The 26942-nt window shown below is 47.5% G+C and overlaps 1 protein-coding gene and 1 long non-coding RNA gene across 4 annotated transcripts in view; one reads left to right on the top strand and one right to left on the bottom strand.

The window, feature by feature from the left end:
- GRIK1 (glutamate ionotropic receptor kainate type subunit 1) overlaps nt 1–26221 on the top strand; it is a 90310-nt gene extending 64089 nt beyond the window's left edge. The window contains exons 9-18 of one of the 3 annotated variants that reach the window (XM_085077611.1): nt 367–411; nt 2907–3020; nt 3995–4198; nt 4577–4800; nt 7703–7821; nt 12039–12256; nt 15577–15802; nt 18679–18929; nt 20890–21055; nt 25766–25893. In XM_085077611.1, the coding sequence (XP_084933737.1) occupies nt 367–411; nt 2907–3020; nt 3995–4198; nt 4577–4800; nt 7703–7821; nt 12039–12256; nt 15577–15802; nt 18679–18929; nt 20890–21039 (1551 nt within the window). In that variant the 3' untranslated portion in view covers nt 21040–21055; nt 25766–25893. Of the gene's footprint in view, nt 1–366; nt 412–2906; nt 3021–3994; nt 4199–4576; nt 4801–7702; nt 7822–12038; nt 12257–15576; nt 15803–18678; nt 18930–20889; nt 21056–25765 lie in introns of all 3 variants that reach the window. The other 2 variants (XM_085077604.1, XM_085077617.1) reach the window with 2 other exon arrangements.
- LOC146445621 (uncharacterized) lies at nt 8728–11024 on the bottom strand. The gene is made up of 2 exons (XR_014855585.1): nt 10886–11024; nt 8728–10739 (listed from the first exon to the last, which is right to left on the bottom strand). It is a non-coding gene; the product is annotated as an uncharacterized LOC146445621 (long non-coding RNA).
- Nucleotides 26222–26942: the final 721 nt, after the last annotated feature.

Below are 26942 nucleotides of genomic sequence, written 5' to 3'. Positions count from 1 at the left end.
TAGATACGCACAGATAAATGTGACATGACGAGGAGAGGAAAGAAGGTACTTGACTAATAACCTCAACAAAGCTGAGATGTTGAGAGTTCTCCAGGTTTTTGAGGTCGGGTTGGTTCTTTTTCCCTTTCCTCAGCCCTCAGCCAGCGATCTGGGCTCCCTCAGGGCTGCCCTGAAGGTGGCAGCTGTGGGTGTCCCCAAAGCCCAGCACAGGTGACAGCAGCACTCCTGTGTGCGCTGGCTCGGCTCTGCATGGTGATTGCTGATGGCTTCATTGAGACTTTAACTGTGATTGCTCCCACACAGCTCTCCAGACGGGTTCTCTTTCCATCTTTAATGAAGCACTCTGTTTGTTTTCCCTGTCCCAAGGCTGCTGGCGAGGGTTCTAATCATTTATATAAAGTGTGGAAGAAGGTTTGTACACAGACAGGTGATGCCAAAACCTTTCAGGCTGGGTCTTCACACTCAGCCTTTTGGGTTTTGACAGGGGCTCTCCTGTTGCAGTTTAGAGACAACCTTTGAAAGCAGGAATTTTCCTCCTAGGATAAGTTTATCTCCACTTGAGACACTGTAATTCCAAAGACTAAAAAGACCTTGGCAGGATTCAGCTTTTTCACCAAAATCAGGGGGAGTTTAATTATTATTTTACTTCTTGGGGGCTGTGCTTTTCCCTTCTTTGAGTAGAGGCCCCTGACTGCAGCAAAACCAGTCCTTTCCTCAGGTGCTATCCTTCCTGATTCACCTAAAATTCACCATGAGGCATAAAATTATGCTGGTTTGGATGTGTATTGGCATCAGCTGCAAAGTCTGGTTTAATGTGCAGGGCTGGGGGTGTCTTTCCCACACAAAACCCTCAGCGCTGGCAGCGTTCAAGCATTATTGCCTCAAAATTTGGATGAGTGTGTTATTAGCTCCTTACAGAAAATAATAGAGATGATTAAGTGGGTGCTGTCATTCACTAACACAGGGAAATTGGAACTAAGCTTGTTTATAAAAGATGTAAATTACCGCAGGAATCTCATCCCTCTTTGAACGTAAGGTGCTTAAAACACAAAAGTGGGATTTGGAGCCCTGCTCCACGCACTGCTCCCCACAGGACTTACAACCCCTGCTTGCTGCTCTATGAGGAGGAGATAAAAACTGCACCCACCGAGTTTAAAGTGTTCTGCAGTCATGAGGCAGAACATTTTTACAGTGCTTGGAACTGTATTTTGTGCACGGTTCTCACGGATCTCATTGCTCCACACCCCTCCCTCACACACAGCTTGAAAAGGTTTTGGGTTTGTGTTGTTCTTGTGAGAATAGACAGGTGTAAAACACCCTCTAGAACCCTTTCTGTGTTCTTATGAAGTGAATATAACCGAATAGCCCAGATTTGATCAGCAGTGGACCAGGCTGAGGCACAGAGCCCTCTCCCCTCGCTGCTGGGGAATAATCATCCCCCTGACACGCAGGAACACTCTTCCTTTTGACTGCAGGCACCTCGTGTTCTGCTGCAGGGATTTAAAGCAAACTACAGCTGGTTCAGAGCATGGGCTCACTAGGAAGGGCCCATGACACCTCTCAGACTTGTCACTAAACTGCAGAGCATCCCCTGGGTTCCCCACAGCGATGTCCCACCCTGATCTCCTCCCTCAGGCCAAGGCTGTCCCCACATGTGGAGTGATCTCCTGGTGTATTCTGTGTGCTCTGTGACTGTGCTGCTCCCTGCTCTCATGGGTGTTCTCCTCTCTCCCTGCTGCCAGCAAACAAACACATTCCGAGTCAGTAAGGTGGAGCAGAAGGGCTCACCCACCCTGGTGCAAATCCAGGGACTCTGGAGATTTACTGTATTCCTGACACAGGCTGTCATAATAGCCAACATTTTATCTCCTGTGTATTTTCCAGATCAGCTTCCCAGCCTGATCTCGTGTTGGAAACAAAGGGAATGACTGACAAATGCTTGGCATAAACATTTTTTTTTAAATGGCATGGCTGACCCCATTAAGAATTTGGGGGGAAAAAAAAATCATGAAAGGCAAAAGCAGTGGCACCCAGGGACACAAACCCCGAGTTTGCTTGAAATGGCTGTGCTCTCCACAATGCACAGCACAAAGCAGTACTGCCTGAGCCAGCTCCTCGCCTGGAGCTCCTCACAGCAGCCCTCAGCCATGAAAATCCTAGGGCAAAAACACTGGAGATGCTTCCAGCCTGCGTTTAAGTTAGGTAAATGCTGATCTGAATAAATCAATGTTGTCACAATTTCTGCCCCCACAAGGCATAGAGACAAATCCGCTGAAATCACAAAGATCTTTCCCTGGAGGCTTTGGATTGGGCAGTAAATACTGGAAGATTTCACTCTCTGGGGCGAGGAAGGAATTTGCCTTTGGCCACAGATATTTGCTGAACAAACACTGCTTAGGGTGTGAAATGGTATCACCTTGATAGCTCTGGCATATCCAGGAGTCAGGGAATGACAGAATAATCTTTGCTAAACCTGCTGGAGGCACAGGGGAAGCAAAAGGCCAGTTCATCCATCAGTCTGCTCCAATGGAGTTATTCAGGCTTTTAATCTGTTCCATCAGAAGAGAGAGCTCTTGCCACGAGTCTCAACTCCGCCATTGACAAAATTTTAAAAAAAAATCAGAAAAATAGACATTTGACATTTTTTTTTAGCAGGAAACAAAGCCAGTTGGCCACCCCAGCACTGCACTGCCAAGCCTTGGACTCTTCCTCTCATGGGTTTGCATTTATGCATTTTGCAGTTGTTCCCTGAGGTTTCTGAATCAGCCCTTTGGTGTTGCTGCCTTTCTCTGAGCTCCTGCCTTTCTCCAGCACTCAGTCCCTTCCTGAGGTGACCAGAGCCCCCAGGCCAGGGTTTGGGGGTTCAGGGGATCAGGACAGCCTCTCAGCCACTCTCCTCTGTGCAGATTGGGGTCTGGAACTCCTACAGTGGCCTTAACATGACGGACAGCAACAAGGACAGGTCCACCAACATCACGGACTCCTTGGCCAACCGGACGCTCATCGTCACCACCATTCTGGTAAGGCTCCCCAGATCTTTAGATTTAGCCTCAGAATCTACACACACATCCATGAGATTGATTCAAAAACACCCCACTGCCAGTGGAAGACTCCCAGGAACATCTGCCTGTGGAATAGTTTCTCCATTGTTTCAGAGACACAAATGCTTTGTAGTCAGGGCTTATACATCCTTCTTTTTTACTGAAAATGAGACAAAAGGGCTGAAAGAAAGGGGCAAACAGCAGACAGACAGATTGAGTTACTGTTCTTACTGTGATGAATGCAAGAGGTGTAGCTGGGTATTCAGGAGCTGCTCTGCCTCATGCTTTCCTCCTGCCCAGTAATGCCATTTCTTTTTCAATTGCTCTGCCTAATTCCTCAGGAGGGGGGAAAGAGCTCAAAGGCTCCCTTCTACACTGCTTGTCCACAGCCAGAGGTGTTTTACCACATTAAACTGCTTGCCCAGATCTTCTTCTATCCAAAATCCTGTAAAAGGGGAAACAGCAATGTACTTTGCAATCTGCCTGTGCTCTTCTCCATTCCCACATGTGAATATTTGCTCAACTCACAGCTATTTGCTCCATTTGAAGATATTCTTTTTTAATAAACACTTACTTTTCAAAAAATAGAAGTAGTTAGGTTCTGTTTCTGGACTTTTTTCTGTTATTTAAGGTTCTCTCTCCTTCAGTATCCCTTCCTGTCCCATGGAGTGGGACCTTGGGTCTGAGTTTGGAGCTGCTGAGTGCAACTGGAATTAAAGCTCCTGGGAGCTACAAATGGTCCATTCCACTGAAAATCAGGGCCCTTATGCTCAACACTAATTCATTCAGTGAGTTTGTTAATAAACCTAGAACAGCTTTAGATGCACACAGAAAATTGCTGGTTTCCATCTTCTTGCAGAGCTTTACAAAAATATTACCATCATGTAGAGAAGCTGATCTGTTCTGAACCATCCTCACATCTCTCACTGCCTGTCTGCTGTCTTTTCCTGCAGGAAGATCCCTATGTCATGTACAAGAAGTCTGACAAGCCCTTGTATGGCAATGACAGATTTGAGGGCTACTGCCTGGACCTGCTAAAGGAGCTGTCAAATATTTTAGGCTTCATCTACGAGGTCAAACTCGTTTCTGACGGCAAATACGGAGCCCAGAATGACAAGGGAGAGTGGAATGGGATGGTCAAGGAGCTCATCGATCATGTAAGACACTTCTCTCTTTATTCTCCTTTCACCTGGGGTATTTTATAAATGATTTTATAAACCACTCTGCCGTGGTTTTCAGCTTTTAGAACCACTGGTCTGTCTGTTTTGCCACCCATTGAGTAGGAATGTCAGAATGAATGGTTTGCATTCTGACACAATGGTTGCAATGGTTTTCCCTCTGTGTCCCAAATGTCCCCCTGCCTTGTAAAAAGAGTAAACGGGCTCTCACACCCCCCAAAATACCCTAGAAATGTTGAATGTTGTTGGTTTTGACCCAAATTTTGGTTTATTTTTTAAAACTTGAGGAAGGAATGGAGGGAATTGCAGTGGGTTTGCTGGACATGAAGGTGAGCGTTTTCCCTTTTGTGTGTGCAGAAAGCTGACCTGGCTGTTGCTCCTCTCACCATCACCTATGTCAGAGAGAAAGTGATTGATTTCTCCAAGCCCTTCATGACGCTGGGGATCAGCATCTTGTACCGGAAGCCCAACGGGACAAACCCTGGCGTTTTCTCCTTTTTAAACCCCCTGTCTCCAGATATTTGGATGTATGTCCTCCTGGCCTGCCTCGGAGTCAGCTGTGTCCTCTTTGTCATTGCAAGGTAAGCCCAGGACACAGTTTTAGATTCACCCACAGCTTCTCCTCTCGTAGGTGCTGGATGGGCTCTGTGGAGTTCAGGGGGTATCAAACCATCCTAAGGGGTTTATCCAATCCTAAAACCTTTCTGCAAACTCTTGGTATTTTCTCAAGTCACTTTTGCGTATTGCACTGAGGTTTTGTTTTCCTTAGGGGCTGTTCAAGAGAAATATCCAGTGGATGCATCAGGAGGCTCCACCCCAGCAGATACGTGCTGAAAAGCAGTTTCTCACTTGCATGTAGGCATTTCACTTTTCCACTCACGGTGCACACTGTTCAAAGTTGGAAAAACCCAAAAGGTGAACCTAGTTTTGCTGGAGGTCCAACCTTAGAGGTCTTTTCCAACCAAAATGGTTGTGTGAATTAGAGGAGGAGAGGTCAGGGGTTAACATCCAGGGGTGGCCTGAGGTGAAAGAGGAGTTTGTCCCTCTCTGGCAGCTGGGGACAATTAGTCCTGACTTCCCACAGGCTTCTGCAGGGGCTCAGTGCACCGTAAATAATAACTCTACTGTACACAATCCATGATCTCATTCATGACTAATCTTAAATCTGCTCCACTCTGACAGACTGACTGCTCTGCAGTTCTGTGCCAAGACTGAAAACATCCCCCAGCCCTCTGCACCTCAGAACAGGGGAAGGGAAAACAAATGCTTTCCTTGAGCTGATGTCTGAAAGTGCCTGGTTAGATTCAGATACATCGTCTGAAGAAGTGGAATTGTGTTCATGTTAATTTAGATTTATATCTTCTAAGCTAAGCTGTTCTTGCAGCCCACATTGAGACCTGTCCATGTCCCCAAATACATAAGATTTCTGTAAGATTTGCAAAGTGTTTCAGCAAATATTGGTTGCTTTTAATAACCGCAGGAACCATCCACTTCTTAGCACTGCCACACTAAATGAAATGGTTAAGCACATTTTGACAGCACTTCCTGGAAAAAAAATACTTGGGAATAATTTTCACAGACTGGTATAATCCTCCTGTCATTTCTTTCACCTTTCCAGCAGTTGAATAATTTCTCATTTGTCTTTGAGCCTTACGTAGCCCTGTCATTGTTACATTAATTTTTAAACTCAAACACTGAAGCTTTTATCACAGTGAAAGGTTGCAGACTGACAAAGCTCTGTTCCAAGTACACTGCCAGTGGATGAACGAGGTGTTTCCTGCCAAAATCTCCCTTTGCTGCTAATGCCATGTCAGCTGTACTGTTACGTCAGTGAAGGTAGAGCCAAGCGGTTGAGTCAATAATGTCACACAGAGCCCGTGGAAAAAGGTGCTTGGGTGACCTTCAGCATCTCACCTTTGTCAGGAACCTCAGCACAGCTGCTGCTGAACAGGGAGAAAACCATGGGAAAAAAGGCCAGGAAAATAGAAGGTGTGAGCAGTGAAATTCAGCTGAATTGTAAACAAGAACTCAGCACAGCAATAGAAACACGAGAAGAAAATCAGCGTTTGTTTCAAGGTGGAAAAGAGACTTATACCCTACTAACACATTGAAATACATACCCAGGGCTAGAAAAACCTTTCTAGTGTGGAAGAGAGAGCTTTGCTGCCAGAATTTCATAGCCCCTTTCCAGCAATGGCTCTTTTGCTCTTTCAGTGATGGAGACATTTGTGTCCAGCTCTCTGAATGTGGTGGTTTTCTGAAACCCTGCAAAATCCCAGCCTTGGGCTTCCCAGGCAGGTCAGGCAGAGGGATTTACTCTTCTTACTGCCCTGTGTGAACACTGTGGGGGGAACTCTTCACTCCTGGGGCTGCTGGCCACCTCCTGGTCCTAATTCAGGGTCTCCTGCTAAGGATGTGTTTCCCTCTGTGTGCATGAGCTGAGTTGGGAACAGTCTGGTCACTCCACACCACCTGCTTCCGTTATTCCAGCAGAAGTCTGAAACACCTAACTTGGGAATTGCTTTTCTTTCGATGGGTGCATGCAGAACTGTTGTATCTTGAACCTGAAAACTTTGTCTTTTGTCATGATTTTTGGTACTCTCGTTCTGGGTATTGTGCAGCTGATGGCATCCTAAGCTACATCCTCTCCCAATTAACGGGCTCATTATTACCAGCCTTCATTACTTCAGCTAAGCAAGGCACTCTGCTCGCAACCGTGCATAAATTCAATGCTTAATTGTATTGTTGCAACAGTAATTAGAATGTGTTGGGCGAGGTTGGCAATTAAAGCTCCGCCAGGGAGGGAGGGAGCTGCACCGCGGAGCCAAAGCAGTACCCCGAGGAGAAGCAGTCCTTGGGGTGCTCCTGCCAGGAGTGTGCCTAGTCCAGAGTCCTTCCAGGGAATCCCTGGGCAGGTGCCTCCCAGCAGTGCCCATCTCATGTCCCTTTGGGAGCTGCCGTGGCTCCCGAACGCCTCCCGGAGCTGCCCAGAGCAGGGTGCTGAGAGCTGTGGGGTGGCTTCCTGCATGGGCCACCTGCCCAGAGCGGGAATCCTCGCTTCCCTGCCAGCTCTGAATATCCAGGGATTCTGGGAACGCTGGGCACCTGCTGCCTGCAGGGAGAGCACGTCCAGCTCCCCCAGACAGCGAGCGGCACTGCCTTTGGGGCTGCTGCTCCTGCCTTGTTCCCCAAACGCTTCCCAAACTCCGCGGCTCCCGGCGGTGCCCTGCCAGCGGGGTGGGCAGGGAGGAGAGGAGGAGCAGCCCCAGAATGTGGCATCCCTCGGCTGCACAGCTGCCTCACAGCTGGCACACCTGGGGCGGTGCCGGGTGTCCCGGGACAGCCCTTCATGCCGGGCTCTTTTCCCGTTCCCTGCGCTCTCCCGGCCGTGCTGCTCTGCTCAGCTCAGCTCAGCTCAGCTCAGCAGGTTTGCTGTGTGTCCTCTGCTCGATGTTTACAGACTCTTTCTGTTGACTGCCACAGGTTTACACCATATGAGTGGTATAACCCCCACCCGTGCAACCCAGACTCAGATGTGGTGGAAAACAATTTTACTTTACTAAATAGTTTCTGGTTTGGAGTTGGAGCTCTCATGCAGCAAGGTACACCGGTTACACTTCGTTGTCGCACACGTCCCACAGTCTGCTCAAGGGCTTCTGTGCTGGTAAACTCCACCCTCTGTAAATGCAGCATGTACTGTAAAACCTGATCTCGCTGGCTCAGAGTAGCAGAAGGGAGGAAAGCTATGTGCCACTGCCACAGGGGAACCTGGGCAAGCCAGAGCAGGAGGAAGGAGGGCAAGCTTGTGAGAGGAAGGGGAGCAGACAGGGCCCCACGGGAGTTGTGCAGCTGAAATGCAAATTAATTGTAAGAGGGGTATGAAGTGCTTCATGCTGACGTTGACTTTATTGGTGTAAGAGGTTTGGCAACAGGAAAATGTTGGGCTCCATCCCAACACAAACAGCCTAGAAGAGCTGTTCCAGCTGCCAAACAAGGAAAGATGCTCTTTCTCCAGAAGGGTCATTAAGTTTGTAGGCACTTGTCAAACACATTGTTTGAAACCAAAACCAAACCAAACCCTTGTTTTCTATGGCTTTTCTGCAGGTTTGAGTCCCATCCTTCTGTAAATGCATCCAACCATAGAAGCCTTAACTTAACCCAGTCACAAACCCCTGTTGCTGATGATTTTGGAAACAGCTGACATTTTACTCAGATGCCAAGGAGGGGCAGCAAAGCTTACTCCATGTGGGATGTGAAATAGATCTGTGTACTAAACACATTTGTTTATGGCATTTATGTTCTAAGGTTTCCAGTTAAATCACTTTTCACCAAAACCAAGGTCCACTGAAAAGAGAGAAAATGTTTTCTGACAAACATTTCGAGTTGAATCAAAGCTGAACAAAAAAGACCCCACCCCACAACAACCAAAAAGGCAATCCAGAGGAAAGCCCTGAAGTATCTTGGTATTAAATTCCTAAACATTTAAGTAAGGAATGTAAAACCACCTCTGCATTCATACAGGTACAGTTTATTCTTTCCTCTTAAGCAGACAGAAGTAGCAGTAACAAAATTTAAAAAAAAAAAAAAAAAAAGGATTTTTCCCTAGATATGGTAGAGAATAAAGTTCGTGTTTATCTAAGATGCACCACTTGCTTTTAGTAGTGCATTATTGTATTGAGAGGATATAGAGCTTCCCCACAGAAATTGCTTCGAAGGAGGCTGGATGAAAGAAGAGCATTTCTGCTTTGTTTTGGAGCTTTTTCTGTTTTGTTTTCCTTCCAATTTCTCAGTAAAACACAGGCTGAGGTTTTACAGTATCAGGCAGGTGTGTGTATATAACTGTGGTTGCCCTGTGTGTGAAAGTGCCCCAGGATTTTGTGTTCCCATGTCCTGCCTTTTTTGGAGTTTACCATCATCCACAGCAAACTGTGGGATGCAGTGTCTGCTCGTTACCACTACCTTGGGTACATGACAGTCAGCCCCAACCAGACTCTGCTTGTCTTTTAAGAAGATTCAAAACCAAAAAAAAATGAAAGAGAGAAAAAGAAGGAAAGAAAAGGAGAAAAAAAAAAAGCCAACCCAAAAAACATTTGTAAGGCAACACAAATGTTTCCATGTGCAAACTTGTGGTGTGATTGTCTGTGCATCATCGTCACGTGAAGAGTTTGGACATGACGTGAGTGGTGGGGGAAGTCTGGGTCTAGCGTTGCGCTCCTCCTCCGTGGCAGCAGCTGCTCGTTATGCTTGATTGGAAGCCACTTGTGATTAAATTTGAAAATGTGATGATCAGACTTTCTCTTTTCTACAGAGCGTGAGCAAAGTCTGGATCAGGATTGGCTGTCATGTCTGCCATAAAAAGGCACTAGAGAGACTTCAGCAAGTATTGTCTCTGCCCCCGAGTCTTGCTGGCAACATTTTGATTTAGATGCTGCTTCCCCTGTTTTTCCCCTGGAAGTCTCAGATGTGTTATGCATCCTCTGAAAGCATCCAAACAGGGCACATTTCATCCAATCCATTCAGGGAAGCTGTCACTGTCACAAAGGAAAGCTGTCCCTCAGCTCAGCCAGGGAACGGGACAGGGCAGGAGAGTGCCAGGGTGGGGAGGGTGGGGATGGAGCAGATCCTGGGCTGATCCCACGGTGTGGGCAGCAGGGAAGGGGAATTCTGCCCCTCTGCCCTGCTGAGGTGAGACCCACGCCACATGCAGAGCTGCCTCAGCCCTGGGTCCAACAGCACAAGGACCTGGAGCTGCTGCAGAGTCCAGAGGAGGCCACAGAGCTGCTGCAGGGCTGGAGCCAGGCTGGGAGAGCTGGGGTTGTTCATCTGGAGAGGAGAAGGATCCAGAGAGAGCTCAGAGCCCCTGCCAGTGCCTAAAGGGGCTCCAGGAGAGCTGGAGAGGGACTGGGGACAAGGGATGGAGGGACAGGACAAGGGGAATGGACTCAGACTGACAGAGTAGGTTTAGATTTGATATTAGGAAGGAATTGTTCCCTGTGAGGGTGGTGAGACCCTGGCACAGGTATCCCAGAGAAGCTGTGGCTACCCCTGGATCCCTGGAAGCGTCCCAGGCCAGGCTGGTCAGGGCTGGGAGCAGCCTGGAACAGTGGAAGGTTTCCCTGCCCATGGCAGGGGGTGGCACTGGGCAATCTTTAAGGTCCCTCCAGCCCAGGCCACTCAGTTATTCTCTGATAAATCAATGCCTTTTGCTGGAACTGAGACACTGGAGAGGTGAACAGTGGAATAACCATGGCAGGGTCAGAAGTGGTGCTGCCCCACTTGGCTCAGGGTTTGCTCTGAGCTCCCCAAAGCAGTCACTCCATGCAGGGTTACCAGACTGTGAACTGAGCATGTTGTTTCCCACAAACCATGTTTGCTGCAGGAAGTCACAGGGAGTTTGGAATCTCACCCCACAAATGCAGCACACAGGGATTTTCCATCCACTCCTGAGCAGTGCTGGCAGGTTCCATGAGTGTGTCACAGCGTCAGGAGCCAAGTGTAGGAATTCCATTTGTATGGCTGCCTAAGATGAAAAGCAAGAATTCTGTCAGGATGACCTGAATCAGCACAGCTTTTGCAGTTCAAACCCAGCTTCAAAATAGAGAGCAACAAGGAAATAGTTCATTGTATTAAAAAACAAAACAACAACAACAAAAAAAAAAACTTAACCTGAAAAGCAAGAAAGTACAGTGGAACCCCAAACACAAACCCAGACAGAGCTACAGATCTGGAAACAACTCCATTTGGACTGGAAAATTTCAAGGGAGATTTCTTGCTTTCAGACTGCTCTCGCTGTTTGGCAGTTCTGTCAACACACTCCAACCCCTGGGCTAAGCTTAGCTCTGACCTTTAAGAGACTCAGCTCCGTGTTTACAAAGCCAGCTTCAATCTGTTTGCTGGTTGGTGGGGAAGATTTTACCCTTTTGGTCTCTGCCCCAAAAGTCATAGCCAGAGTTTTTGCAAAGTCGGAAAAGGTTCTCTGTAACATGTTGAAATTTCTTGCAGAACTCATCGAATAGCTGGGGAGACATAAGATGTCAACGTGTTTTTCCAGTAATAAAAATACATTTGTCACATCAAAAGCTTCAGCCCTGTGGCTTGAATAGAGGTTATCTGAGCTGCTTAGAAACCTTGCCAGTGCAGGTAACAACATGCTACTCTGTGGGGATTTATGGCAGTGGCAGAGACCTGCTGAAACCTCTTCAGCAATAATGAGTGTTAAATACACTGTCAAAACTTTGCACGGCCCTGCAGGTCTGAGGGACATGTCCATTGACCCTCTGATTTTTCCAATGTGAAGCACACATTTACAGGAAGGGGGTTGAGCTGAGGGTCACTGGAGGGCAGGGAGCTGTATTGATCTCCCTGTTTGTGCTGAGATGTGTTCATAGGATGCACAGGGCTGGCTCCTCCTGGGAGCTGTTCCTGTCAGGTAGCTTGTGAGCAGAATAGTGTTTGCTAAAGAGCTCTGGTTACAGAATTGATTGCAGTGTTCGGGCACAAAGGGATTCCAGGAGCAGACAAAATTACCAGTGTAGCTTGCTGGGGATGTACAAGGTTAATGTCACAAGGATGGTTAGCTCAGAGAGGTAAGGGGCTTAGACCCAAGGATAATTCCATTTGTCATGTATCATGGCACACATCCCCTTCCCAGTGTGTTACCATTATAAATGTCAGCTGTGCATCTGTGAGATTATTGTTGAAATCATTTTATCATGCTACAGCTCATAAAAGCATTCTGTGCCTAAAACCAGTCTGTGGTATCAGCAGTGGCATCTTTCAGCCTCATTTTAACGTGATTGTTCTGATGGTGTTGTAACAGGATCAGAGCTGATGCCCAAAGCTCTTTCCACCAGAATAGTTGGAGGAATATGGTGGTTTTTCACCTTAATCATAATCTCATCCTATACTGCCAACCTGGCTGCCTTCCTGACCGTGGAGAGGATGGAATCTCCCATCGACTCGGCGGATGACCTGGCAAAGCAGACCAAGATCGAGTACGGGGCTGTCAGAGATGGATCCACAATGACCTTCTTCAAGGTAGGGCAAAAAAAATAGCCTTTGATTAGGGCAAAAAGAAATAGCCTTTGATGGGAGCCAGGGCATGGGCATGGGGATCTTCTCCTCCAGCTGGGATCCTATTTCATTCCAACCCCCTCACTAAAAAGCAGATGGAAAACTCTGGAAGCCACATTTGCACCGCAGTAATTCCACAGTTTGTTTGTCCCTTTTTTTAAAGCTCCACAGTCAGTATTTCCCAGACTATCAGCACACACCTGAGCACATCTGTATATGAAACACAGTTTTCTGTGGCTAATTGTTTGGTAGATAACTGTGATAATCGTGGTTTGGTTTTTTTCCCTTCATTATTAGTATTAATTACCTAAAAAATGGATAATCTCATAAAATGTCAGTGTAGAAGCCAACAAGCTCTAAATATAGAATACATGCACAAAAATCCTGTGACAGAATTAATTAGCAGCTTCGTCAGCAGTCAGCAGGGAAGTCGGGCACAGGATGAGCTGGGATCAGGCTTTTCCCTGTGGCAGCTGAGGATGGTGTTTATGGAGAGTCACACACACAGAGACTTTGAAGGGGATGAGGCTCTGTGGGGAAGCAGCACTTGGGGCGAAACAACATCTGTGTAATGCACAGCTGCTCCAACCTGAGCCTTCCACAGCCACCAGCCCTTCTCAGGGAAAAGGGATAATGGCCATCCAGAGAAAACTTCAAAACCTGTTGCATCTATGTGTTTATAGAGGAAATAAATCCTGAAGTTCAGAACAAATTTCCCAGGCTTGTTTTCCGTTTTACACTGATTTCTTTTTGCACCATTAATCCCTCCGGCAGAAATCAGTAAGCTTAAAAGCGTGTAAACCTCTAAAAGAAAAATTTCAGACATGGTGGTTAAATATTTATACACTGCATGTGCCAGTTTGCTTGTGCCTGAAATAGATGTGCACACAAGCACAGGGGAAGGACAGCGCAGAAACAGGATGGATTCCCTGGCAGAGAGAAGGTGACACAGTGAAAATGCGTGAAAAATGGGATGTATCACACTTGTAAACACTCACAGTGTTTTATAACAGGTGTTATGACCTTTATTATGGAAGCCTCTCCAGATCCTCACAAGATTAGGCGTTCTTTGTCCTGTCCAAAGCTTGAAATTAAAAATCCTGCAGTAGGTCTGAGTACCTTTGCTCGAACATTCCGGACTGTGCCTCTTTCCCGGGAGCTGTCCGGTGCCCTGGAGTGCTGAAATGCTGGGAATAGGGAGAGGGAGAGGAGCCATCAGCGCCGAGGGCTGCGGCAGCAGCAAACACACCCTGAGGAAGGAGGATGTCCATCCCTGCAGGGCTGGGGTGCACAGGGGGAGGAAGGGTCTTTATCTCCAGTGCTTCCTGTGTTGCAGGATGGGATTTGTCAAATCAAACAGTGCTAAAGCCAAGAAATGCTGAGGGAAACAAAGATTTTTTTCAGACCAAGGGTATTTTAAAGCAAACCAGGATGTGCTGGGTTTTCCTCGAGGGGAGAGGAACAAGGCAGTGACATGCAGGACGTGAGGGGCAAAGCCCAGATGCTTCTGGTTTTCAGGACTGTAAGGGACACACGTGGGAAAAAGGATTTCTGGGGACATCAGGCACAGGAAAAGATCCTGGCACAAAGCAGACCCTAAAGAGCTTTGATTTAGGACTTTGTGCTCACGGTGGCAGCAGGAAGCCCCTGGAAGATGAGATTACACAGTCTAGCGAATGGATGGGATGGGGATTGGGAATCATATTAGAAAAGCAAGGTAGTTCCACTGCTTTTCTGAAAGCTCTATTTGCATTTATTCAAGCTTGCATACTTTTCAGTTAGTGGTGTCTGTAATGCATGTAGTAACCAGTGATTGCCTACTGGTTTGGAATGCCTGACACCAGTATCCTTGTTACAATATTTCCCCCCCCAAAAAAATTATCCTAAAGATGAAATATTTTTCGAGGAAGTTTCTGCAGTGACTCTACCTTTTAGCCAGACAGCGGGGGGCAAAGAAAACAAAAGCAGTTCAGATTATTTGTGGGGGGAAGATGGGGTTCTGACTTTGAAAGGAACCTCAGAGTCAGCCTCCTCGCTGTGCACAGAACTCAGATCTGGCCAGAGCAGATGAAAATACCCCAAAAACAGGGCATGGGCAGCTCAGGACACCTAAGCCTTCTAGGAGGGAGAGGCAGCAGCATCCCAGGCAGCCTTGCCCATCTGTGGGAATGGCCAAATCTGGGAGAAGTCCAGCTGAAGGCAACATGTTTCCCATCCCCAAGCAGTGACATATTTATTTCTCCAGACTGCTGCCCTGCTCTGTTTCCAGCACATCCATAAATCTTCCATGGCTTTCTTGCCCCTCCGTGAGAACAGATCTTAATCCTGTGCTGCAGCTTGTGCCAGCTCCTACCTTCTAAAGTGCAGCTGTGTTTCCACTGAAATTAATGAAAATTCAAAGGCCACAGTTTGGCATAGGATTTATCCTGAAAAAAAAGGGAGTTGGCAAGTTGAGAAGCCAAGATCTTTCTTGCAAACTCTTCTGAATAAGGAATACATCCTTCCAGTAAATTCCCTGTCAGACTCAGTCTGGTGCATAAACATAGCATCAATTTCAAAAATATTCCCAAGTGAGCAGTAAAAATTATTTCTACTTGTAAAGAGCCACTTAGCCGCCTTTAGAGTTTAGTGGTATCCTGTGGCTTGCCAAGCTGAGTTGGGATTTAGGTGACATTCACAGATACTGGATTTACAGGTGAGGCATTTAAAGCCCGAAGAACCAGAAAACCAGCTTCTCACAGGAATCCTCCAGAAGCTGAGGTTTAGAACTGAGCCTGGAATCAGCTGAGATGGCTGTAGAGCAGAGACAGGGCCAGAGGAGATGCTTCCTTCAAGCCCTGTGGCAAAAGGATCACATCCTTAAGTGTGATTGCAATGGAAAGCACAAAGCAGGAGTTGCTTTGTTTGTTTCTCAAACTTTATCCCTGAAGTACGTGCCTTCTAGGCAAGTGATCCCAACCCAGCAGAGGCAGATGAATGCTTTGTGCACCCGGCAGGCAGAGTGGGGTGTCTGAGGGCAGCAGTGCCCAGCTGCACTGGTTCAGCTCTTTGGGTGCTGGAAAACTTCAGAGCACTTCACAGCCAGGCAAGTAATGAAGTTCCTGGCACTGCAAAGAAAGTGGGGGGAAAAAAAGAGATTCCTCATCATAAATCCCAGTGAGGGATAAATGCTGTGGGAAGGAAACCCAGATGTGACCCCAGCATTGAGGCTGAGAAGGCTGAGGAGCATTTGGCAAGTGCAGTTGGGGTGCTGGTGTGATTCCGTGCCTCCTTTCCCTGGCCAGAAATCCAAAATCTCGACGTACGAGAAGATGTGGGCGTTCATGAGCAGCAGGCAGCAGACGGCGCTGGTGAAGAACAACGACGAGGGCATCCAGCGCGTGCTCACCACCGACTACGCCCTGCTCATGGAGTCCACCAGCATCGAGTACGTGACCCAGAGGAACTGCAACCTCACCCAGATCGGGGGCCTCATCGACTCCAAGGGCTACGGCGTGGGCACCCCCATCGGTAAGAGGCTGAGCTGTGGGGAGCACACCCCAAATGGCCCCTGAGGGAAATGGCTGGATCACTCCTGGGACCTCAGAAACAGGACAAGGGAGAGTGGATGCGTAGTGACAAACCCAGGGTTAGGGGGATATTGGGAAGGAGTTGTTCCCTGGGAGGGTGGGGAGGCCCACAGAGAAGCTGTGGCTGCCCCTGGATCCCTGGCAGTGTCCAAGGCCAGGTTGGACAGGGCTTGGAGCAACCTGGGACAGTGGGAGGTGTCCCTGCCCATGGTGTGCACTTGTGAGCAATTGGCACTGGGGAGTCACATTTTGTCCTGGAATTGTAGAACCACAGAAGGGTTGGGGTTGGGAGGGAACTTAAAGCTCATCCAGTGCCACCCACGTTCCACTACTCTAGGATGCTCCAAGCCCTGTCCAGCTGTGGGTTGGTTCATCCATTCCCTGACAAAGCAGGTATAAACACGGGAAAAACACCTCTGCACTTGGAACTGTCATTCTTTGTGGTGCTGAGCACCTCAGACAAGTTGCCACACACATGACATTCCAAGTGTATTTTTCCATGGGATGTGTGAAAGCAGCCTTGGCACCCTGAGGAAAATGATACAAAAGCTGAAGTCCCCAGGAATGACAAACTTGTGGCAAGAGTTTCCTTGCAGTTATAAAACTTTAAACCAAGAACAATGAAGGAGTAATTGGAGCAGATGGCAATCCTCAGAGACAGTGCAGCCATTGGAAATGCAGCTGTGAAATATGTTTATAAGATGTTTCTTGTATGAGAAGTGTACCCTTATTTTTTTCTGAAGGAAAACCTGCAAAATCCAGGGGAATAGATATCCCCAAGCACTGTGGCAATAATCCAGTACCATCGAGCACCTCATAAACAATTGATTCCATAAACAAAATAAACCTTCTGCTGTTCAGAGGGACCCCCAAGGCTCTGTTATTTCTCTCAGAGCATTCAAGAGTATTGATTGCAGGGAAAATAAAAAAGACAAAAAAGGCTTGTCTGTGACCCTTAACACTGAAGTTCATACTCCACTATCACTGCCAGTGCTGATGCAGGTAATTCTGGCACTAAAGCTCTTCCCAGTTCCTTGGGAGACTGCTAAGGAAGTAGATAAATGCATTTCTTGGCCTAAGAGGTTTGTTAATAGCTCAGAGGCCATAACTAAGGCACTGAATATTCAAAGAGGTGTTCAGATGGATTTGTGGGTGGCTTTAGAGCTCTCCAATAAACCACCACCAACACAGCTCTCCAGGCACGTTTGACAAACTCTAAAAGCACACACAGAAATACAGAGGTGCCTGTTCCCCTCCAGATGAATTGTGGTGATCCTGATGGCAACATAAACATCACAGGAAGGAATGAACAGCCCCACAAATCCTCCTTTGTGACTCTGGCTGCTTCACTTCACCCCCCAGCTGTGTCCTTCCAGACAGGGGAATGGATGAGTCCTGCAGTCTTACCCATTCCAGGGGACAAACCTCTCCCAAGGCAGGATCAATTCTGCTCTCTCTTCTGCGAGGCACTGCTGCTTTCAGTGGTAATAATTCACTTTTCTCTGCAAAGCCAGTGTTTGGAGGTGTTTCTGGCCCGTTTCCTGTGCTGTTATTTTTGGGTCTGGAACAGCAAACACACAAATCAGCCATTCTTACAGCAGACACGTTTTTCTGTCAGAGCTGGCTGCCTCAAGCAGTGCTGGTGTCTGGCTTCCCAAATGGGTTTGGGATAGTCTGCCACATGTCTCCTGGCAGCTGTGGTCACAGCATGGCCCAATGCTGGCAGTGCTCTGGCACAGCAAACGAGGAGCTGCAATGTTCCTCACGCTGCTTCTCCTCAGACAGGGCTGGGGGACAAAAGAAATGGGAAGCAGGGAGGGACACGTGGATTCATGGGACAAGTATTTTTAATAATGTCCTGCACAGCAAAATAAGGAGGAAAGCTGCAGCTGTGAGGCTGAATTTCCAGGGCTATTTCGATGCACAAGGACACAGGAGAGGTGCCTCAGTGAGATTTTTCCAAAATGCCTGTGTCTGTGTGTGCCACATGATCCCTGGAATTGTGGCACACAGTCTGTCTTGAAACTTGGTTTGCCTTTATCAGGTTGAGCTTGCAGCACCTTTACCATGCAGCAAAATGTGACTTTTGGTGAAATGGCAGTTTAGGAAAATTTGCGAATTGCAGAATCACAGAATGGCCTGGATTGGGAGTGACCTCAAAGCCCATCTAGTGCCACCCCTGCCATGGCCAGGGACACCTTCCACTAGATCCTGCACACACATCATTTAGTGAGGGATGGCCTGCAAACCAAAAGCAGGAAGTAGCTGCTACTTTCACCTTGCAGGGCCACTGTTGTTGCAAATTACAATAAAGAAGACTCATTCACACAGTGTTCTGGCAAGCTGTAGGTAGCTGAGGTGGAGCTGTGGGTGGTGCAGGTGTAAATGAGAAGGGAAAGTGTCTGAGTGCCTGTGGATTTACTTTTCTGGGGCAGCCACTCATTTCCATGCAGCAGCAAAAACCAGCAGATGCTGGAGTCGTAGAAGGGATGCAAAGCAGAAATTCTCCAAGGGTGCTCACAGCAATATCCAAATATGATGTGGAGGAATGTCTTAGCAAGAAAACCCACTGCCAAGGCTTAAATAAACCTCACTGGGAAACCCTAAAATCATAATGAATTCTCAAATAACTGCACCAGCAGAGCCTTCTGCTTCCCAGTCCCCAGGGCAGGTACCAACAGATACTCCCCTCCCCACCTCCAGCTGTGGAGAAAACCAGCCTTCCTGGCTGGAATATCCTGTGCTCAGGGAGCACTCGTGCCTCAGCCGGCAGCAGCTGCTCGCTGCCAGCCCTGCCAGGCCTCGCTGTCCCCGCAGGGTCCCCATACAGGGACAAGATCACCATCGCCATCCTGCAGCTGCAGGAGGAGGGCAAGCTGCACATGATGAAGGAGAAGTGGTGGCGAGGCAACGGCTGCCCCGAGGAGGACAGCAAGGAAGCCAGCGCCCTGGGCGTGGAGAACATCGGCGGCATCTTCATCGTGCTGGCGGCGGGGCTGGTGCTCTCCGTGTTCGTGGCCATCGGGGAGTTCATCTACAAATCCCGCAAGAACAGCGACATCGAGCAGGTGAGTGACCTGCCAGTGTCCCCCTGCTCCTGCCTAGTGTCCCCTGCTCCTGTGTTTGGGTGGCTGCAGCACAGCCCTCCTCGCTGCGGGGCAGATCTCGTGCTGCTCAGCTCTCGCCAGGCGTTCCTGGCTCTAATGGCAAATAATTTATTAATAAGGACAGGGAAGTGCCTCACCCACGGTCCAATTAGTGCTGCTTAGTAGGGCAGTGCAGAACAAGGGCAATTAATTTCTCAAACAGTTTCTACTTGAACTTTAGGACTTTGAGAATAAAATTACATTGGAAAGGAATAAAACACAGCGGGGCTGTTGGTTTTTTATATGGCATCAACACGAGCCCATTGAGTAACACAGGGAAGCAAATCCCAAGTGTCATTTTCCTCTTGCTCTAGAAAGCATCTTTTTTCAGAGCCAGGGGTTTACAAGCTGTGCTGAAGGATGCACTTCGAAGGAGTGAGAGGTGATGGATGCCACTGTAAAGGAAGATTATGGAGCCAAAGAAATTCTGGTTATAGCTCCACTGAAGTGTAATGAGCAATTTAAAAGGGCAGAGGGAAAACAAAGGAAATGCTGTGTGTAAATCATGCCTTGAGCATTAGAGCAGTTGGTGAGAAAAGATCAATCATGAAAATCGAGTGTAAACAGCCATTTACCCAAGCACCAGCCCTGTGGAGGAGGCAGGGCATGAGCAGGAACTGGGAGAGTGTTCCTGAAGCTGTCACCAGCCTGTCCTGTCCTGGGGCACTTGGTTCTGACTCTGTCCTGGGCCCCTGCTGTGGCCCTCCTGACTCCTCTTCACTCCAGCAGGACTTTCCTGAGGGACAATGGAACCCCACTCTGCAGGACCGGGGTGGCCCCTGAATCCCCAAAGGTTCCCATTCCTTACTCCAGGCTCCCAGAGGAGGCTCATACCTCCCAGTGGGTTGTTGAAGTTCCCTTTGCACTTTCAGGTGGGAAAGGCAGGAGCTTTTCCATGGGGCATTCCCCATCCTCATCCAAGGTGTCATCCTGCAAGGGTGGTGACAGAAATGCCAGAAATGGCTGTGCAGGCAAAGGACCTCCCCGAGGGCAGCAGGGATGAGTGGGAGGAGAAGGGAACATTTTGAACTCACTCTGGGAGGTGGTTTACATTTAAAGCAGTGTCACTGCCCACAGAAAACAGATGCAGCTCATGGAGCAACCCCAGGACATGTCAGTCAAAGTGTCCCTGGTTTGGGATGAGGCAGAGACAAAGGATTAAAGTATTTGCATATATTGCAGCTTTCTAATTAGTACTTTGGCCCATTTTAGCACAAAATGCATAAAAAATGTATTGGTATCTTTGTTTTGTTCATGTCTCGGGAGATCTTTTATTCAAATACATTTTGGAGAACAGTTGCAGCGAATTAAAATATTTAGTATAATTAAAATGTTTCGTTTAAGTGCTAACATGGTGCAGAATATCCTGGAAACCTTTCAGGAGTCTGTGAAAGGCAGTCCCTCCCTGAAGCCAGGACTCAAGCAGCCCTAAAGATCAGGAATGTTCATTTAGTGAGCAATGTGTGGGGTGAATAACACAGAGTTCAGGGCTGCACACACCCCAGTCCTGCACCTGCACTGCTGCTGCACAGCAAGGTGTTGCTTAATAATGAAGATCATTAAGTGAGTTAATGTGGCACGTCCTGCTTCTTTTCCAGAAGCAATTTCCCAGAGAGCCCAATACCAGTGATTCTCTCAGTTTTCTCTGGGATTGTTTTCTCTTTTCCCTGGTGAAATAAGCAGCTTAGATGGGAAGTGCTGTGCAGGGTGTGTTATCACTTGGCTCATCCAAAGCATTGTCGAATACAACCTGTGACTTTTCTGTTTCCATAACTGGAGTCTCTTTTGATTTCAATGCCTTTTGAATCATTCTCATGCTTGTTTTCAGTTTTGCTCGGTTCCTTTATTTACTGTCTCCATTTCTCTTCTCTTGCATGCAAAGGCCTTTTGTTTCTTTTACGGACTGCAGTGTAAGCAACCCCACCCGTCCAACTCCACCTCTGGCACCACCTTATCCACGGAGTTAGACTGTGGCAAGTTAATCCGGGAGGAGCGAGGGGTCCGAGCGCAGCCCTCCATCCACACGGTGTAGTCAGGACAGGAGCAAGGTGTGTCCGGGGAGGGCAGCACTGACACAGGGCACAGCACTGACACAGGGCACAGCACTGACACAGGGCACAGCCTCAGAGATCTAAAGCAAACAGCCAAAGCCCCAAAATCGGGGCAGTTTAAATGCATATCGTGGGGATAATTACACCGCGGCCGGCAGGGAGCCCAGCAGGTTAGCAGCCTCTCAGAATTATCACAGCCTCTCAGAATTATCACAGCCTCTCGTGTGCAATTGTCATCTTGTCATGTCCTGGGGTAATTCGCCTGCTGCAGGTAAGAAAAATGATTGACCTCCTTTTCGTCTCCTCCCCAAGCCGAGAAGAGCATCGACAGCCTCGTCACTGGGAGCAGGGTGGAACATTTAGCCTGGTCTCTGCTGCTCCTCAGGAACTTTCCAAACACCCTGCAGGCCTCCATTAACTTCCTGAACCCCTGGAACAAGCAGCCAGAGATGTGGAGTTGGCATCTCTTATTCCCTGTGTCAATATTTAATGAATTTTAATCCCTCCATTTAAAATTCATTAGTCAAAGCCTGCAAGTCACTATCACAGCTCAGAATCAGATCTATCAGTTAAATTTCATGCCGTGTAACCATTAAGAACATATTCAACAGGAGCACCCTCAGGCAAAACCCGTGCAGACCATTAACAGAGCAACTCCATTGTCTTGTTTGAGCAATTCATGATGTTCATTTGTAACACTGGAAAAATTGGGATATCAATTTATCCCAGACAGTAGAGCCCTGGCATGGCTTTGCATACTGAACGCCTGGTGGGATGTTTTGTGTGGGAGGCTGGCACTGGATGTGTTTTATACCCTGGAAGGACAACACTTGGATTTCCTCCAGGCCTCAGCCAGTGAGGAACTGGCAGGGCAGGGGACAATGGACTGGATGTGGTTTTGCCACCAAAAACCAGATGTCAACAATTGGAGATGCACCAAGTGCATGGAAATGCCAGCTGGTGGGATGTCATGAACTGCAGCAAACCTGTGTTTCCAAAACCTTTTCTCTGTATTCCATTGTATCCCAGATTCCCACCAGTCTCACCAGCTCCTCTCTCACCCCTCACCCCTACATTCTGTTTTCCTGCCCTGTGGAGTCCCTGCTCATCAAACAAGCCATGGATCTGTTTTCCTGAGGGCCATTTCTGCAGGCAGGGACTCGTTGGGATGGATGCCTTCCCACCCCAAGTGCTCCTTCCTGAATTGTTTCCCTCTGGCTCCTGAGGAAAACCAGAGCAGGCAGTGCCCTGGGATTTCCTCTCAGCACTGGGACAATTCTGACCCTGCTGGCAGCAGGCTGGAGTGGTTTTGTGGCAAAGCTGTGCTTCTCACAGCTGAGCTGTACCAATTCTCCTCTGCTCATCCGTGGCTCGAAGTTTATGCTCCGCTCCAGATGCTGCAGAAATTGTCTTGCTCAGAATGGTCTCTTAACTTGTTTGAATGAGGCCTCAAAAGCTCTGCTTCTCCATAAAATGCTCCTTCTTGCCAGCAAAGACCTGAATTAGGTCCTCTGAACACCTGATTTAGGAAAGCACTTTTTATTTGCAGTTTACCAGTAGAAGAGACTTAAAACTAATTAAATTCAGCTTCTCTTAATTCTCAGAGGAGAGGGAAGATGTGTAATGTGTTTATCTCCCATCATTGCTCCACACAGGAAGTCCTCTGGGCTGCAGCTTGGACTGGTTTTGTAATTGTTCCTTGGATTAGTGCAGGATCCAGGGCATTTCTGTCACTTGCTGGATAAACATTTTCCATCTGCCAGTCCCAACAGTCCCACTGGCAGTGACAGCCATCATTTCCCTGGATTCAGCCATCCCCACAGGCTGGGAGCAATTCCTGGGGGAATTACAGAGCAGCTCCATCCAAAAAGAGCTCTCCAAAGCCATCCCTGGTGTTTGGAGGATGTGGGAGAGCAGCTCTGCTGGTTTTTCCTTGGGAACAGGGCACAGAGGAGCAGTTCCTGGAAGTGGGAAGAGTTCAGTTAAACCATAGATTGCTGTCACACTGTTGTGACAATCGCTGCTCAGTAGACTCTGGCAGGTTAGAAGAGTTAATTTGGGGATCTCCTCCTGCCATGGTGACAGAATTCTCACACAGATTCTCAGCGTGCCCCAGCAGCAGTTTGCTCATCAGGAAGGTCTATTTTGGATGTTTTTTGCTTCTGTGCACAGATAAATCACTTTTCTTTCAGCACAAGACACAGGTCAGTGTCCCAGCTATGGGTGCAGGAGAAAAGTCCTGACTTCTGCACTTCCTCCTGTGTCCCTGAGCTACTCAGGAGTTCTTGCAGAATGAAATCTGCCCCCCATCCTTTGATTTTCACAGTTCTCAGGGCTTCAACACAGCGCACTGTGTTTGGGGCAGCTTTTTATTGTTATTTTTATTGTTATTTGGTTGGTTTTGCGAGGCATTAATAAAATGCAACTAAAATATCCCCAGTGGTAGCTCAGCAGCAGAAGCAACAGATTGATAAATCCTGACTACAGCTTCCTTTTTTTTCATTGTTTCTACTTATTTTACGGATGTTTTTTGTTTTGTTTTTTTTTAAATTCTGAATCTCTAATTCTGCTAAAGCTTAGCACAGACCTCTGCATGGGAGAGTAAGGAAGGATTTGGGACTTGGTGACTAAGCTTCAACAGCTGCTGAAATGACCAAAGGGCACAGAGAAAGAGTCTCACATCACACACGGAGAGCAGAACCTGTTCTGTTTTTAAAGGATGACATTTCCTTTTACATGCCATGGCCTGCAGCATTTTGACACTGCCAGAATGAGAAAGTTAAGCTGGCTGAAAGCAAAATGTTAAATTCATTATTAAGTTGTAAAAGGCATCACTCTGTGCCTACTCTGCTCTTGTTCTGTGCAGACCTTCGAGTGGACTGAACAGTGTGGAAAAAAAGGGGGTTTAAAGCAGCCCTTTCAGTCTGGATACCTGGATATGAGACAAAAGAACAATGTATTATTATCCTTTTAAATCAAATTTTCATGTCAACATCCCCTTTTTGAAGGCTGCTTTGCAGGTGCTTCTCAGAGGGCCATGTTGTGGAATTCCCTTGTCCATGGCTTTCCTGTAAATCCCACACTGTTCTGGCTGAGGGTGTGCTTGCTCTGGAGCACTTTTCCCAAGAATATCTGGAAGTGTTCCTGATAATATTTATTTTAAAATTCCAGACAGCTGGAAGTGGAACCACTGGGCGCTCCACAAACCAGATACTATAAACCTCCCAGCAATATGTTCTGCAGATGCAAAATGATCTGCATGGGGCTGTTTGGTGGAGATGAATGTGAAAGGCATTGTGATTATTGCACAGTCTGAGTAATAGGAATCCGTTTGGAAAATTAAAACACCAGCCTATTAACAAGGCAGTAAAATGCACTCTCTCATCTGCAGAAATCATCCCTGTCTGCACTCTGCAGAGGCTGATGCCTCTGATTAAATACAACACGTTAGGAGGTTAGTGAGAACCACGGGGACAGAAAATAAAAATAAGCCTGGTCAATGCTACAAAGGGTTAATAGGATCCTGTCCCTGTTTACCACGGAGCTCACGATTCACTCTGTAATCCAGATTTAAAAAACTCCATTAAAGCTGAGATCGTAGAGAGCAGTAATCCAGGCCAAGTCAGCCACTCAGAGCATTTGGGTTTATTAGTTTGGAAATCAGCAGTGCTGTGTCCAGAGGGAAGTCCTGCTGGAATTCCTGCATTATTTTGGCAAAGGGAGGGTTTGGCACACACAGGACCCTTAAAATTCACGCCCACACTGGGGCACTGAGGGCTGCAGAGCCAGGCTCACACTCTTTATTCAGCTCCATGAAGGTAAGGTGCTTAAAGCTTTGTTTCCCACTGCTGCCATCACTTGATTTTGTATGGAAATCATCTATTCAGATATATTTGCATAGAACAATCTTTGTTTTTGCAAAGCCAGATACTTCCTCTTAAAGGCTCCTTGTGTTTCTTTGTGTTATGTGTAATTATTCCAGCTGTGGATTTTCAAAGATGTTTCCACTTACCCCAAAAGTCTTTGTGAACGTTGTGATGGTGGGAAGAACAAAGATCTCTTCTTTCTTTCTAAACCATTCAGCTCCCTTATTCTTGTGGTAATTATTTCCTTTCTTCAACACACAATATTTGAAAAGATCCTTTCCAAAGAAAGAAGAAGATTGAGGGCTGGGCTGTATTTTAGAAATGTCTGTTCACATCATGAGGGGAAAATAACAAAACCACAAAGAAATCTTCAAAAACTCTTCTTTGTTTTCTCTAGCACACTCATGGGTTTTTGTGACTAAGGTACATAAGGTCATATAAGGTCAGGGGGAAATTAAAAGGGTAAGTTTTGGGATGCAAAACCACCAAAACATGGCAAACAGGCCTGTGGAGAATTTCAGCAACATTCATAAGCAGCTTGAATTAAGCCAAAGTTAAATTAAACTTGGTGGAAGCTGAGTTAGGCAAAAAAACCCTGATGTGTGCAGTTACCTGTTGTACCCTGGGGGTTGATTTCTGGCTGGGCTCTCCTGTGTGGGCAGTGTCCAGTGCCATCCCTCCCCTCTCCTGGGCAGTGTCCAGTGCCATCTCCTCCCCTGTCCTGGGCAGTGTCCAGTGCCATCCCTCCCCTGTCCTGGGCAGTGTCCAGTGCCATCTCCTGTCCCAGGCACTGTCCAGTGCCATCCCGGGCAGTGTTTAACGCCATCCCCTCTCCCCGCAGTGTCTTTCTTTCAACGCCATCATGGAGGAGCTGGGAATCTCGCTGAAGCACCAGAAGAAGCTGAGGAAGAGGTCGAGGCCGAAGGGGAGGCCATCCTTCCCCAGCATCCTGACGTGCCAGCAGCGGCGCTCGCTGAGGAAGGAGAGCATGGCCTGAGCGCCAGCAGGACGGAGCCAGCCTGCCTGCGGGCACCGTGGGGCACTGCTGGCCTGGGGACAGCAATTCCTGCTCCCCACAGGCTCTCTGGGGTTCCTTTTTTAATCTGGAGGAGAAAATCCAGCAGCTGCCATGCTCCCCCAGACTGATGTACTCCCGATCCTCCGGGAAGCGGCCGGCTCTTCCTGCTGGGCTGGATTTCTCTGCTCACCCCATCTGCATCTCTGTCCCCTCCCCGTGCATCGCTGTGTGTGCTTTCTAAATAAATCAATAAACAACAGACAGGGTTCTTTTTTCCAATAGTCTGGCAGTGAAACTTTTCTTCTCCCTTCTGAAGCAAAGCTGGCAGCTCTGCTGAGCACAGTTGTTTAGAAAGCAAGACCCAAGCACCAAAGTGAAAATTCACACCATTAACTCATCATCTGGGGCTACAGAAATGCATGAAATACAAAGGTGTCCAACAGCAAGGCTTTTTTATTCTCTGTGGTACTGTAAGGAACACTCTGCAGGCTCTTTTCTGGGAGAAACTTGCTTTCCACCGTCTTTTCTTATTCAGTTTCTTTTAAAACGTGATTATTTGGTAATGTCATAGCGTCAGGTGATATCATCAGCAGGTGCTGGTGTTAAAAAAGGAAAATAAAATTCCCGTAAGGAATGATCAGTGAGCAACACTGAGACAACCTCACTGCCATATCCTCCAGAGCCTGATGCCAACAAAGCAATTCTTGACTTGGAAAAGAAAATATCTTAGAAATTAGGGCTGAGAATATTCAATTTATAACAAATCCTGACCACAAAGGTGGCAGAAGTTCTGGCCTGGATGGGGTGATCCCTCTGTGGTGCAAGAAGGGAGAATTTCAGCCTGAATTTGGGGTCATCAAAGCCTTATTAGGGACCCCTTCCCTCACCCATGGAGGGTTGAGCTCTTAAAGAAGGATATTCATCCAATTAATAAAGCCTGGTTTTGACAGATTTAGATTAATTCCTGTTTATTTCCTCCCACTTATTTAAAAAAATAATT

The sequence above is a fragment of the Lichenostomus cassidix genome, chromosome 1, assembly GCF_008360975.1.
Source record: "Lichenostomus cassidix isolate B80296 chromosome 1, HeHo_3.0, whole genome shotgun sequence".
In the NCBI taxonomy this organism is placed as follows: Eukaryota; Metazoa; Chordata; class Aves; order Passeriformes; family Meliphagidae; genus Lichenostomus; species Lichenostomus cassidix.
This window is presented reverse-complemented; position numbering and strand designations above follow the sequence as displayed.